At 48.7% G+C, this 12683-nt stretch overlaps 5 protein-coding genes across 5 annotated transcripts; 3 read left to right on the top strand and 2 right to left on the bottom strand.

Annotated features, from left to right (window-relative positions):
• Positions 1-3137: 3137 nt before the first annotated feature.
• On the top strand, positions 3138-3810 carry HD556DRAFT_1523375 (uncharacterized protein; the record flags this gene model as incomplete). The annotated part of the gene is made up of 2 exons (XM_041309215.1): positions 3138-3242; positions 3294-3810. Coding segments are annotated over 2 exons (620 nt in total), but the record flags the coding sequence as incomplete, so codon positions are not given.
• A 64-nt stretch (positions 3811-3874) lies between these two features.
• HD556DRAFT_1189375 (uncharacterized protein) lies at positions 3875-4325 on the top strand (the record flags this gene model as incomplete). The annotated part of the gene is made up of 2 exons (XM_041296135.1): positions 3875-4117; positions 4167-4325. Coding segments are annotated over 2 exons (402 nt in total), but the record flags the coding sequence as incomplete, so codon positions are not given.
• Positions 4326-7962: 3637 nt separating this feature from the next.
• HD556DRAFT_486556 (uncharacterized protein) lies at positions 7963-8464 on the bottom strand. Its single transcript, XM_041310748.1, has 2 exons — positions 8321-8464; positions 7963-8252 (listed from the first exon to the last, which is right to left on the bottom strand). Exons 1-2 carry the CDS (start codon positions 8377-8379, stop codon positions 8063-8065), a joined length of 249 nt encoding a protein of 82 aa, XP_041166478.1. The 5' UTR covers positions 8380-8464; the 3' UTR covers positions 7963-8062.
• An 806-nt stretch (positions 8465-9270) lies between these two features.
• On the top strand, positions 9271-10599 carry HD556DRAFT_1437032 (NUDIX hydrolase domain-like protein; the record flags this gene model as incomplete). The annotated part of the gene is made up of 5 exons (XM_041305637.1): positions 9271-9428; positions 9481-9655; positions 9726-10109; positions 10232-10336; positions 10411-10599. The coding sequence occupies 5 exons, from the start codon at positions 9271-9273 to the stop codon at positions 10597-10599; spliced, it is 1011 nt and encodes a 336-aa protein (XP_041166477.1).
• A 435-nt stretch (positions 10600-11034) lies between these two features.
• On the bottom strand, positions 11035-12428 carry HD556DRAFT_1429031 (uncharacterized protein; the record flags this gene model as incomplete). The annotated part of the gene is made up of 5 exons (XM_041304776.1): positions 11035-11693; positions 11749-11900; positions 11954-12137; positions 12185-12302; positions 12363-12428. 5 exons carry the CDS (start codon positions 12426-12428, stop codon positions 11035-11037), a joined length of 1179 nt encoding a protein of 392 aa, XP_041166476.1.
• Between the last annotated feature and the right edge of the window lie 255 nt (positions 12429-12683).

Genomic DNA, 12683 nt, shown 5'->3' with positions numbered 1-12683 from the left:
GTCTGAGTTCTGATATAAAATCAGCGGAGATATTTAGTTTACAAACAAGTTGCACTAAAGTCGAACCTGAAAGTCAATTTTGAGACCATACGGACCCTCCTTCCGTCCTAGATGAATGTGCCCGCTCCTACTAGTACTCGATCAATTGTTGTAACTCTCAAGGCCTGTCGATCCCGAGTTCAACCTCCGTTTGTCTACCAGCTTGGACCCACTGATTGTAACATACTGTAAACTGTTATTGGCAGTCTCTTTATGGGACTTCATTTTTCAAGCTTCTAGCCATGAGCTTCCTCGTGCCAACACAATGAGGCCTTGAACATGTAACCCAGCCCATGGGCGACTTCTCTTCCATACATAACCAGCCAAACATTTAATAGATCCCATCTACCCCTTTCCTCCTTGGAAGGGTATCCTCATCAGGGCATTCTGCAGGAGATGTCTGACGTGCAACCTGATTCTCTCCCATTGATCCCAGACTTGACTAGGTTTATCGAACGACTCCCCCCCTACTACTCAGTTTCCTGGGGAGCGTACGGAGATATTTACTATACAGATGCCTATATCATGGTCCAGATGGCAATGTGGAAGTTTGTGCAGAACTTACACTGGCAGGTCCTCCATATTTACTAAAATATCATGCATCTGCAGGTCGCTGTGAAAGCACTTTGGCCACAATTCATCAATGAGGAGGTATTCATTTCTACTATATGACTCAGGGAACCGACAAATCTCATTAAGCTTTCTTAGGTATTTCGGAGAGAGATTGGGATTTGGAAGAGGTTGCAACATCCTAATATCTTGAAGTTCATGGGTACTACTCGAGACTTCAGCCTATCTGCGACTCTGGTTGCTCCGTGGATAGTCAACAGCAATCTGACGTCATTCCTCAAGGAAACCCCGGGCCACGTGATCGGCTGCTTCTGGTGAGAGCTTCAAAGATAAGTTTCCGATTTGTACCCTTGGGCTCATCGTTTCGTGCACAAGCTCCGTGACATCGCTGCTGGCCTTGACTATCATGAGTGGACATATGTAAATGCCAAAAATAAACAAAAATGACCATCTCCCTCAGTTCATACGTTCAGTTTCACTGTAGATGGACAGACGTACTTTAATCCTGTCGTCCACGGAGACCTCACCAGTGTAAGGTTTCTCGTTTGATTAATTCCTCATACTAACGATCAATTACAAGAATAATGTTCTCATCGGTAGTGACAGAACTGCATTCCTTGCAGATTTTGGCCTTTCGGGAACTTTGGCATGATTGCCCTGCATGACATATCTTGCAATGAGCCAGCATTGTCCAGGAGCATTGAGGTGGACAGCTCCCGAACTTGTTACTGCGGAAGATTCAACCTCTGTATTTACCACTCAGAGTGACATTTACTCATTTGGTAGCATCATGCTTCAAGTAGGTCGTTCCCTCTTACCAATGCAGTTCACTAAGCTGTCCTGCAGGTTTTGACGGGAAATCTACCCTGGTGTCACTTGCTTGACCTGCGAATACCAGATGTATCAAGTGATTTTTGAGCGGAAACAGCATCCTCGTCCAGCTCACTGCCACCGCATTACCGACCAGCACTGGAATTCTATGACCTCCTGCTGGTCAGAGAATCCCTTCGATTGCCCTTCTGCTAAAGAATCACTTCAATTTATTGATCACGAGCTCGTTTTATATGATCAGGGCAGCGTCGACGGTGGACAGCACCCTGCCTTGGTTTCTGTTTGTGGATACACACCTCCACTCATTGGTCCAGTAGGCCAGAATCCACCTTCTACCCCATCTTCTGCCCTGCCTTCCACACAACCCTCTCAAATGTATTCACAACCGCTCCAGCCTGTCCGCTTATTGGTCCAATTTCTACTCTACATCTCAAAGATATTCACATTCAACAGTACCGGACGATCCAAGATGACAGTCAGTGAGATCGCGACAAACTAAACATTCATTTATGCACGCACACAATATTTTATGCAGAACATAGCTACCGAACCAAGAATACCCCACATATTTATGCCACTAATACTACACCCACCGCTCCAATATCGAAGGGAAATACATTCGCTGGCCAAAAGTTCACCACAGAATGCACCAAGAATATAATGCAGCACGAAAACCAGACGCATACCTCACATACATACCATCTCTCATACCAGAAGCATTCCCTTTGCACAATGTGAGCGTCGGGAGTAAGCCCCCCACAATCCAACAGGGCTACCTTTGTGTGTGCTCGTACAGCGGTCTTAGAAGTGGTAGGAAGAACAAGAATAAATGTTTGGTGGAAGCTCCGGAGGGGCAACCCGGCCCCAATTAGCGGCCCCAACCTGTGCAAAAGAGAGCCGAAGTGAGCTGTGATTCCCATGGCAGTAGGAGTGAGAGCGATGCAGCGAAGTGACTTCAGATCCCAAATTGTAGGAGCCACAAAGCGACGCTTCAAGGTGCGGAATTGGAAAGAAGAGGTAGGCATCAGTGTATGAGTAAAATTGAGAGGGCGGCATGGAAGCATTTTCGGATGCCACCCTTGGCCAGCTTCCCTGTTGGACTTGTCTTCATGCGGAAGGATCTTGGCCCTCAGAGACCACCAAGTTGCCAAGTAGCGAAAGATAGCCTGGAAAATAAAATTCAGGAAAATAAAATGAAAATTGGGGTCACGAAAATTTTGGAGTCGAAGGAAAGGTGGCACTTGAGCCTGCTGAAGTGTGGCACGAGGACTGTTGTTAGTGATGTGCACAGCCCGGCTTGAGGCCCTGGGCCGGCCCAAGCCGGGCCCAAATAGGCCGGGCCCAGCCCAGGCCTACGTCACGGCCTGAGGAAGGCTTGGGCCTGGGCTTGGATTTCGAGAAGCCTGAGCCATTGGCCTGAGCCGTGGCTTTGGCATGTTTAGTGGCACTGCCATAGAAGCCTTGCCAGAGGTACGTTTCCCGACTCTATTTTTGTCTTTCTTTGACTTCCATCAACTCTATCAGCTTCGACTCGGATGGTCCACATGTTGCAGTCAAAAAGCCTGCATTGGCCAACATATCCAGCAATTTCAACGCCTTATCTCTTGTCTGTTGCTACGGAAAAGTCACAGTGAGTGCCAGTGCCATGTCCTCTGCTTTGCGAGCTCGACATAACTCACTCCGCTGTCAGAAAACCAGATCTCAGTTTCACAGATCAATATTTTTCGTAAATCTGAAGCCTTTTTTGCTTCACCTTCGCAAGTGTGACGGCGCACCCAATATCTTTCAATTGATTCATGTCGGTACGTGTTCCTCTAACATCCCTACTTACTACCCACCCATGACAAGCACAGATGCTGAGCACCGTGTTGCACGTCCTGTGCGCAAAACAAAGCCAACAGCCACCCTCCTTCAGCATGCCGAGAAGGCAGCGTTGCCATCCCAAACCAAGGCGATCAACGAGTTCCACGCTGCAGAGGCTGCTAAGCGCGCTGCTGAACGTTTGTCCCCTGAAACCACAGAATCTCCATCTACCTCTCCCATACCACCATCGCCATCTGCTGTCGACACCCACAAAAGGTTGCACCCTGAAGACTCTGACAGGGAACCTAGTGATGATGAGCGTGAAGACGCATGTACTAATCCCAAGCCTCAAAAGCAGCGCAAAACGGCCGCTGTCCCAACTGAACCAGAATTGGTTGACGCTGACGGTATTCTAATCGACATCGACGTTCAATCTCTCACGGAAGTTGAACCAGTGTTGACGCAAGAAGCCAAAACTGCCGACATCAATGCTTTCTTTGGTGCTACCTTTGATCACGCAGGGGCCAAAGGGAAGGTGAAAAAGCACAGAAAGTGCAAGACGTGCCCGTAGGTGTGCTCACTTGTATTCATACTCACACACTGATGCATGCTCAATAGGCAAGCATGTATTCTTGTGAACGAAATATCTACCCTCCGTCGTCACGCTGAGGCAAAGTTCCCTGGCAAGTATCGGAAATGGGCCAAAGAACATTCGTTTGAGTCAATGCTTCCTGGTGACGTCAAGGCCCGCAAGGACAAACAGCAGAGCATTAATGCGCATCTGACTGAGCAGAAGCTCACTGAAAAAGTGGTTTCATATTCGGATAAGTTGTTCAAACAGGCTGCGATCGAGTGGCTTGTGGCCACTGACCAGGTACTGTGTCTCTCTTCCTACAGAACTGTATTAACGTCTCTTTATCTAGCCAATTCAAGCACTCGAGCATCCGAAGTTCAAAGAAATGATTGATGTCGCTGCTCGAGCAACCAATGGCGTCAAAATTCCAGGCAGGAAGGCGACTCGTGCACAGATAGTGAGAATGTTCAAAGCTCATCTTACAGGGCTCAGGAATAGACTCAATGTAAGTAATGTTCATGATATTGCTCTATCTACTCAACTAATGGGAGATAAATGTAGGGCGCCACTGTTAAGGGTGCTATCAATACCACCTGTGATGCATGGCAGGCCGAAAATACTGACGGTTACTTCGCCATCACAGGACATTGGATCAAAGAGAAGGTTACCACGCAATGGGAACTCGAGAGTGCATTGCTTGGATTCACTCAAGTCAACAATGCCCACGCAGACAAGCGTCTTGGTGGCACTTTGTTCAAAATCCTTGATTGTGTTGGTGTCGACGTTTTACTTTTGGGTGATGATGCTGAGGACGTGTCAGATGTTGAGACGGACATTTAGACACATTGTAATTAGACTACCACTAATGCTTGATCTGTCTGTTGGCTTCGCAAAGCTGCTCTGTCCGTTGGCTCCCCCAAGCCGCAGCCTGGCTGGGCCCAAGCCCCGGCTTTGGGCTGGCTTGGGCTCACGGCCTAGGCTCTGAATTTTTGTGAGCCTAAGGGTCTGTTCGGATACACAAATTTTGCCACAAATTTTCAAATTTCAAACATATGGTGCTTTGTAATGTTTGGGGGTCAGTGTGACATATGTGACAAAGCATATCAGCCCATCAATAACATGCCAGCTACGCGATCTAACACTAGATTGACTCGTTCAAGTCTCAGCCACCGTGGACGTTCAAAGAGCACCATGGTACGTGGAAAGAAGAGCGCACCGGAGTGTCAGGACCCTGAAACCAAGGACTGATGTTTCTGGACACTGGACGATGAAACACACCTCATCCAATACATCGCTACCCACCGAGCTAAGGGTGGTAACGGAATGAACTTTGACAAGACCTTCTGGACCTCTGCTTCTAATGAGACATCTAAACATACCACACAAGGTGCGCCGAAGACAATTGATGCATGCCAATCGAAATGGGTGCGGGTAAGTTCTCATCATGTTGCACCAGTACTAGAGTCTATACTAATAAGACCTCCAGCTCCGTAGCACGTTTGGTGTTGTAGACTCAATTGCGACCTATTCTGGATGGGAGTACAGTCTGGAGCATGGCGCCAACATCACAGCTGAATCTGAGACGGTATGGACTGACTACATGGGCTCATCGAAAGTGAGTGCTGTCAATACTCCGCTACCACTGGCAACTACTAATATGATCCAGGCTCCTATCACTGCAAGGAAGTTTAAGAATAAAGGCTGGCCCCACTATGAAGCAATGAAGGAACTCCTACCATCGCCAAATACATGTGGAAGCCGTGCTTTCTACACCCGCATGCCTGCTGACAACGCTGCGCTGGTAGGGGCTCCGAGTCACGCTACCTCTTCTCACCTCCCAGATGGCATCAGTTATGATGAAGCCAATATACTCGACCAGGAGGAAGCGTTGAATGACATCGAGTCGCAGGATGTAGATATCGCCATGATGCCGCCACCCTCCACCATCATGACTGAGCCACCCTCTCTCTTTGATCCGATGCAATGGCCCACCTTCACTCCCTCTACACCAGGTACTTCTACCATTGCCAGCGGCAAACGAAAAGCAGCTGGAGAATCAGGTGATAACATGAGATCGCTTGCTCGCCCTCCGGGCTCTACGAAATCTGCATCCGAGTCAGGGAAGTCCATCAAGTCACCACGTGTGGCTGTCCCAGAAGCTTTCCAAAGCATGTCCAAGGAGATTCGTGGTCTCTCCACCTCCTTCGATCGCGCAACAGATGTCATGCATGAGCGCGCAACTCAGGTTGCCTCGCGCCCCACAGTGGATCCCATTCCGGTGCGCAAGCAGAAGGCTATCATCCAGCTACAGAAGGAGGGTCTGGAGGACCATGAGATCGTCGAAATTATCAAGCATTTCCAAGCAGATGTTGCCATAGCTGATTCGTACCTTGTCATTGAGAAGGAGAGCGTCCGGAAGCTTTTCTTATCGACATACTTGAAGTAAATTTTCGCTGTATCACCTTCGCATTTGATATTGTTAGTAGTAGTAGCAGCACCAAATACTATGACACTTTGCTGCTCAACCGTCTATGAAAAATCGGTGCAAATGACTACATAAAATTGACGCAAACGACTACAAAAGATTGTCCGCTATGACTGACTGACCTCTCTGCTCTCTCGTCAGATTGTAGTCCTCCCACATGCGAAGGGCGATCTCGTCACGATGTCGGTGTGCACGTGTGCGTGCCTCTGCAGTGGGAGGACCTTCTGCAAGTGTGCCAACATTATACTCCGGCTCATTCACATCAACCTGGCGGTAGTCCATCATGTCGTTCGGGTCGTGAATACGGATGACGTTGTGCACCAGGCACAGTGCCGCAGGTATACGAGCCTGCACGTCCATGTTATAATGAGGTGGGAGAAGCAGGATGTTGAAGCGGTTCTTGAGCACACCAAAAATACGCTCAATGACGTTTCGGAGCATGGCATGACGTAGATTGAATAATTCTCTGTGATTACAGGGCCTACAAAACAATGTAAGTACAAGTTAGCTTAAGTTGAACATTACTTACGCCTGATGTCCACGACCCCATTCAGCAAGATGGTAGCGTACTCCACGATACGGCACAAGTAGTTCATCGCATGCAGCAAATCCCGCATCAGCAAGATAGTATTTGCCTGGAGGGATGTTGAAGTCTGTAATGCGAGCATCATGATAAACACGTGCATCGGCTGCTGATCCCTCCCAGCCACTCAGTATGTAAAGGAACGACATGTTGAAGGAGCAGGCTATGAGACAGTTCTGAGTTAAGTTGCCTTTACGATCGCGAGTCACATCGCGATCCTTGCCACTAGGGTGGCATGCGATATGAGTACCGTCTATAGCACCGATGGCATTGGAGAAGTATGGGAAGAATTTCGGGTTTCGAAGGACTTCGAGAGGTGTTGGACTGTCTGCGCTGGGTAGCCGGACATACAATGAATAAATTGGGGGGGAGGAAAATGCGTTGAGAATACGTTTGAAATACCTTCAAAAAAAATGAGCGAATTTATCACACTGGGGAATCACATACTTTGATATCGTGTCATTGGAGCGTTGAAAGCGTTCACCAAGATGGCGAACAGAGAGACCTGTGACACTTGCATACAAGAAGATGGCGAGCTGCTCCTCAAGCGGGACATATTTTGAATTCCTGCACCCTGAATCATGAAGTAGATTCAACAGTACATAGAACACATGGCGCCGCACACCAAGTTCACATCGTATGCGGTCTGGATGTCCTGTGAGGAGCTCATTGACCCATGCCATTCCAGACAAGGCGGAAGTATGATAGGGCTGCTTGTTGTAGTGAGTGTGTGTGTGATCTTGGAGTACTTGGCCAGCAGCATCAGCAATAGCCATTGCTACACGAGCAGCACCGCGGAACATCGTGTCTATCCAGTGCAGCTCGTTTACATCCAGCTGGTCGGAGTCCGCTGCATTAGCATGATTGGACTCTTCATCCAAACTGTCATCATGTTCTTCAATGACAATATCATCTTGGTCTAGTGGATCTAGCAGGTCTAGCATATCGAAGTCGGCATTGAGGTCGTTGGGATGCATTGCGTGGCACAATAGGCTCAGTGACCGCTATCAAATTCATTATCATTAGCATCAGCGTGACATCATTTTCGGTCTCCGACTATTTGGTCTTGTATGTGTTAAACTGGAATTTTGAAAATGGCTGATGTCCGAACAGACCCTAAGCCCTTCGAAGCCAAGCCTAAGCCGGGGCTTTGAGCCTGAGCCGGGCCGGAACATCACTAACTGTGGTGCGGTGATAGGAGAGGGCCACGTGCTGCGCTGCCTACACGCGGCATTCGTAAGCACCTGCTTTGGAGCATAAAGTTGTAGTTTTTGAATCGCGCGTAATGGGTTGATTGTGCGCCGCCCATGCCGTTGACTATCTCTTTGCAGACTTTGACGGGAGGAGGAAACGGCTTTTGGGTCCGCCTGAGGATATATCCAAAATTGATTGCACAAGTCAGCAGCGCGAAGCATACAGATAAAGTTACACTTACCGTCCGGTGTTGGCAGTAGAAGGTTGTGCGATGCAATATAAATATACCTGACGAGCCATTTCTTTAAAAATATCCTACACATTCAGCATAAATAGGCACCGCTGTGCGTGAAGGAAGGCGTACGTATGGTTGTTCTTGAAAGATTCGAATGAAGTGCGGAAGGGTATAGTCATATGAGCAATCCTTGTATAGTTCCCACGACTATAATTTCTTGTACAGACCAAGTACATACACAGACTGCCCAGACTTTTCTGTTTGTTTCAAGTGCGACCTGTGACGGGCAATCCGAATCCTGATTGCAGGAGGCTCGGGAAAACACCTCAGCTTCACCATCAACAAGCGAACAGCACGCCGGAAGGTTCCTGGCCTATATCTACCCCTACGGAGCGGAAGCCACCGGCTCACAGATCAACAGGGCATTAATGCACGTCGTGCAGGCGCATTCGTGAAAAGCAGGATTTAAAGTCCAGAGGCCGCCGCTCAAATGCGAAGTTGATCAACAAGACCGTGACTTCATAATGTGTTAGTGAGTACGATGGCGAAAAACGAACCGCGAATATTCGGGTCCAAATTCCTTGACAGTTAGACTTCCCTCTGGACTGGGCTGGCGGCGGAGGGGCAGCGTTTTGTCATTTTGAACATTCTCCTGTCTACAGCTATAAAAAGTGTCTGGTCTTGTGTCGCCTTCGCCGCGGAGGAAGTCATAAGTTAGGAGGACTTACATGACGAAAACATCATGGCTTGTTCTGAGTGGTGCACCTGAATAGGAGGAATGGTCTGCCTACGTCGTGGGTTCCCATGTCCGGTTCTTTATAATTCTCCATGTCCAACCCAATTCTTGTACCATTATGTACTCTTTGTTATTCCAAGTCAATACGCTATCACTGTCACTTAGTCTAACGGCAGTACTAGCCGTGGTGCTGTGTTTCAAGACGACCCCAGCTTATGCTATGGCTCTCTCTTCTACCATCCCAAAGCTTACTAGTACACAACCTAACTCTGAGAAACGCTTAGGGGACATCCCAACACATGTGCTCAAGCGCCTCACTTCAAAGTCTAGAGCATGCGTCGAGCGTCTGAGGACATGTCAATTGGATAGACCTGACCTGTAAGTCACCTCCCACCTCTCCTTGCTTCACCCACGAATGCGCATGCGGCAGCTCTCGACAACCAACCTCCAAACTCGCAGCTGTGCTTGTTTTACTGTACGAGCAAGCTGGAGAGCTTAGAGTCTTATTGACGACCCGGTCCAAGTCACTGCGTGCACATCCAGGACAGACAGCATTACCTGGCGGCAAAGCAGATGAGGGAGATGAGAGTTTGGTCTGGACTGCTGTAAGTACTGCGGTTAAATTATGAATCCCCTCATTCATTCAATATATGCGCATGCTTTCACACAACTCAGCTTCGCGAAGCAAATGAAGAAGTTGGTCTTCCTCTTCCGCCCACATCGTCAAATATACATTTTATAACAACACTCCCGCCCTTTCTCTCTGCATCTCAGTTGTTGGTAACGCCCGTCGTCGTGCTTTTATCTTCGTCGCTTCCACTCGTCACTTCGTCCCCGTCATTCTCGACTTTGGACAGCTCCTCGAATGCAAGCTCCAACACACCACCCAAGTCTTCTTCTCACCCAATCCTCACTTCCCTCACTCCCTCTCTCACAGAAGTCGACAGGATATTCGATCATCCACTCGAAGCGATGCTGGACCCTCGTCTCTCGTTGAACAAAGGGGAGTCGCTCGTGGATGTGGGAGAGGACTGGCCATATAGTGCTGGGGATGTGTATGTGAGTCATCGGCTTTTTACCATGTCCTTTGTTCGATCCGAGTTGCATTTCTGTGACGGAAACCTTGCTGCTGTCTTGTTAGTACTTCCCACCCTTCCATGCTAATACCTCTTGCCGCGCAGAACCCGTCCGACGTCCGCCTCGACGCATTCGACGGACTCATATATAGGATGCACCGGTTCAGAACATGTGCATCTCCTATCAAGGGGCTTACAGCTGATATTTTAGTACGTCTTTCTCTTTCCCTCTTGCCGCATATTCTTTTCTCCCGACCAGTCACATCCGCTAATCCCATATACAGATCACCGTCGCTGAACTCGCATACGGGCGCAAACCCGTCTACGGACGATACCCATCTGATTCAAGTTCAGGGTCATCATCCGAAGACACGAACTTGGAAGGGGAGACATATCAGGCACTTGTGAGGAGGCGTATGGAAGAGAACGAGAGGGCTTTTGCAGTTGTTGTGGAGGAAGGCGGGCAGACGTGATTGACCGGAAAGGCGGGTGGGGCTAGTGGGAGCGCATTTCTGGCAGATGCATGATCTCATTCTCTCCGTTTTAGACTGACCGTTGGAGATATGCGACTCACCATAGACATAGAATCGGTATCGTAGTATATGCTGTAGCATAATCACTAGTTCTATACGTGCTCTATGCACACATATTATGAATGGTAGTCTAACTCGGAACGCATCGCTCCCACCAACAGATGATTGATTATCCCCCAAGTTTCAGTACAAGTTTATGTGAAAGAGATGCAGTGCAAATGGTCCATGGATAATACACAATCCAACGACATCAAGCCTATTATAAGCGCTAACGAGGAGAGCAATTGTAAGCATGTTGCGGGTATATCCGCGCGTAAACATAAACCATCTACATAAATATCACCAGTCCGGTCCACCATCATGATAAAGGGTACACTATCGGTACCCAGTATACGGTTCGTAGCTAGATTTTGTCGGAGCCGGCGCACCCGTAGCTGTGCTCGTCGCCAGCGATGCCCGCACAGCAGCATACGGATCCGCATATTGCATCGTCCTACTCACTTTCGGCGCCCCAGACCCAGAATCTGAGGCAGTGGGCGCATATGACGCTGACACGCCCCCGAATCCACTCGGTGCAGGGTCTGAAAACGCGCCATACGCGTCCATACTAGGTCTAGAAGTAGCGTAACCCGTGTTGGTGCTTGTAGTAGGAGCGGTGGTAGTAGTGGGTGCGGTTGAATATGCAGATGTGCGATTAGCACTTGAGTCTGCTGTTGAGAAACGATTTGTGTTGATTGAGGGTAGGTAGGTTGTATTGGTATTAGTGGGAGCGGCTGAGAGGCGGTTGGAGTCTGCGAACGGAGATGCGGAGGCGTTAGAGTTGTCGTATGCTGATTGGCGGGGGTATGTGGGCGCTGTGTTGGTGGCGACGGGTTGGTATGAGTGTCCGCCTTCTTCTTCTTCTTCGACTTCTACTTCTTCGACTTCTTCGATGTCAGAGTGGGGACGCGTGAATGGGAGATCGCGGGGTGGGGATGTGAGGTTTCCGGAGCGCCAGTCAATGATAAGCAAGATGAAGGATGCGAGCCAGAAGCCTGGAGTGACAGCGTGAGATAAATGAATAGAGTGGAACGTGACACAGAAACATACCGAACGCTAACCAAAAGAATATAGCACCTGCTTTCTTTGTACTGCACCAACCAGGGAGAGCGCTCGTAAACGCGTCGCCAAGGCTCGCGTGAGGATCGTTATCTGCGTTTTTGCAACCAGGCTCTGTCCACGCTGAGATTGTGGTGATGAATCTGTACAGCCTGAAGTGAGGACTAGGATTAGGGGTGGTAAGATGAATACGCACGCGATGAGGAGGCTGAAAATGCACCCGCTGCCAACGAGGATGAAGCCGACGCGTACTTCTTTGAGGGTACGGGCTAGGCGAATGAGTTTGTCGTATTTCTCGTATACGACAGGTACGAAGAGGAGGAATAGGGATAGGAATATTCCTGTGACGCTCACGAAGATCGCGAATCCTGAGAGACCAGCTGTGGAGAGTCAGTATGGTTTGAAACTGTGGCAGCGATGAACTTACAAGGCCCTATTCCCCACTTTGCTTGAAAACTGGCTACGCTTGCAAAGCAAGCCATTGCGAGAAAGTTGAAGAATGTCTGAGAAATGTGAAATATGATGGCAGGCTTGCTTATAATCATCTAAAAGGCGGAAAAGGTGTCAGCATGATTGATAGAGTGTTGTAAGTAAATATCAATGACCGCGAGCCAAACGATCCATAAAAGGGGCAAGAAAAGGAGGAAGACCAGTGTTCCAGACTGATCCATGAAGAGGCATAGAGGGAAGTTGTGTATATTACGTAAATGGTTCGAGTCGAAGCGCATAGAGCGGGTTACAAGGACAAAGTTGGCTGGCGTTTTCTGGCAGCTACTGGGTACAAAATAATGATAAGAGACTCACGTCGTCCTCGTAGTTGACCATACCAAGCCCATTTCCTATCCCAACTGCTGCTGGTACTGTGCTGGTCTTTGACTTCCTTGGTAACATGCGGTCAAGGGCATTTTGAAGTGTATCTATGAATG

Source organism: Suillus plorans (genome assembly GCF_016647745.1).
Source record: "Suillus plorans strain S12 chromosome Unknown HD556scaffold_3, whole genome shotgun sequence".
Classification (NCBI taxonomy): Eukaryota; Fungi; Basidiomycota; class Agaricomycetes; order Boletales; family Suillaceae; genus Suillus; species Suillus plorans.
The sequence above is the reverse complement of the archived record's forward strand: the minus strand, read 5'-3'. Positions and strand labels throughout refer to the sequence as shown.

What these genes read in the sequence shown, in the direction of transcription:
- HD556DRAFT_486556 (XM_041310748.1), bottom strand. Translation starts at nt 8,379, where the DNA reads ATGGCTCGTCAGGTATATTTATATTGCATCGCACAACCTTCTACTGCC. An exon ending in TCTACTGCCAACACCGGACG is followed by an intron (nt 8,253 to 8,320) that starts GTAAGTGTAACT and finishes ATATATCCTCAG; the next exon opens with GCGGACCCAAAAGCCGTTTC.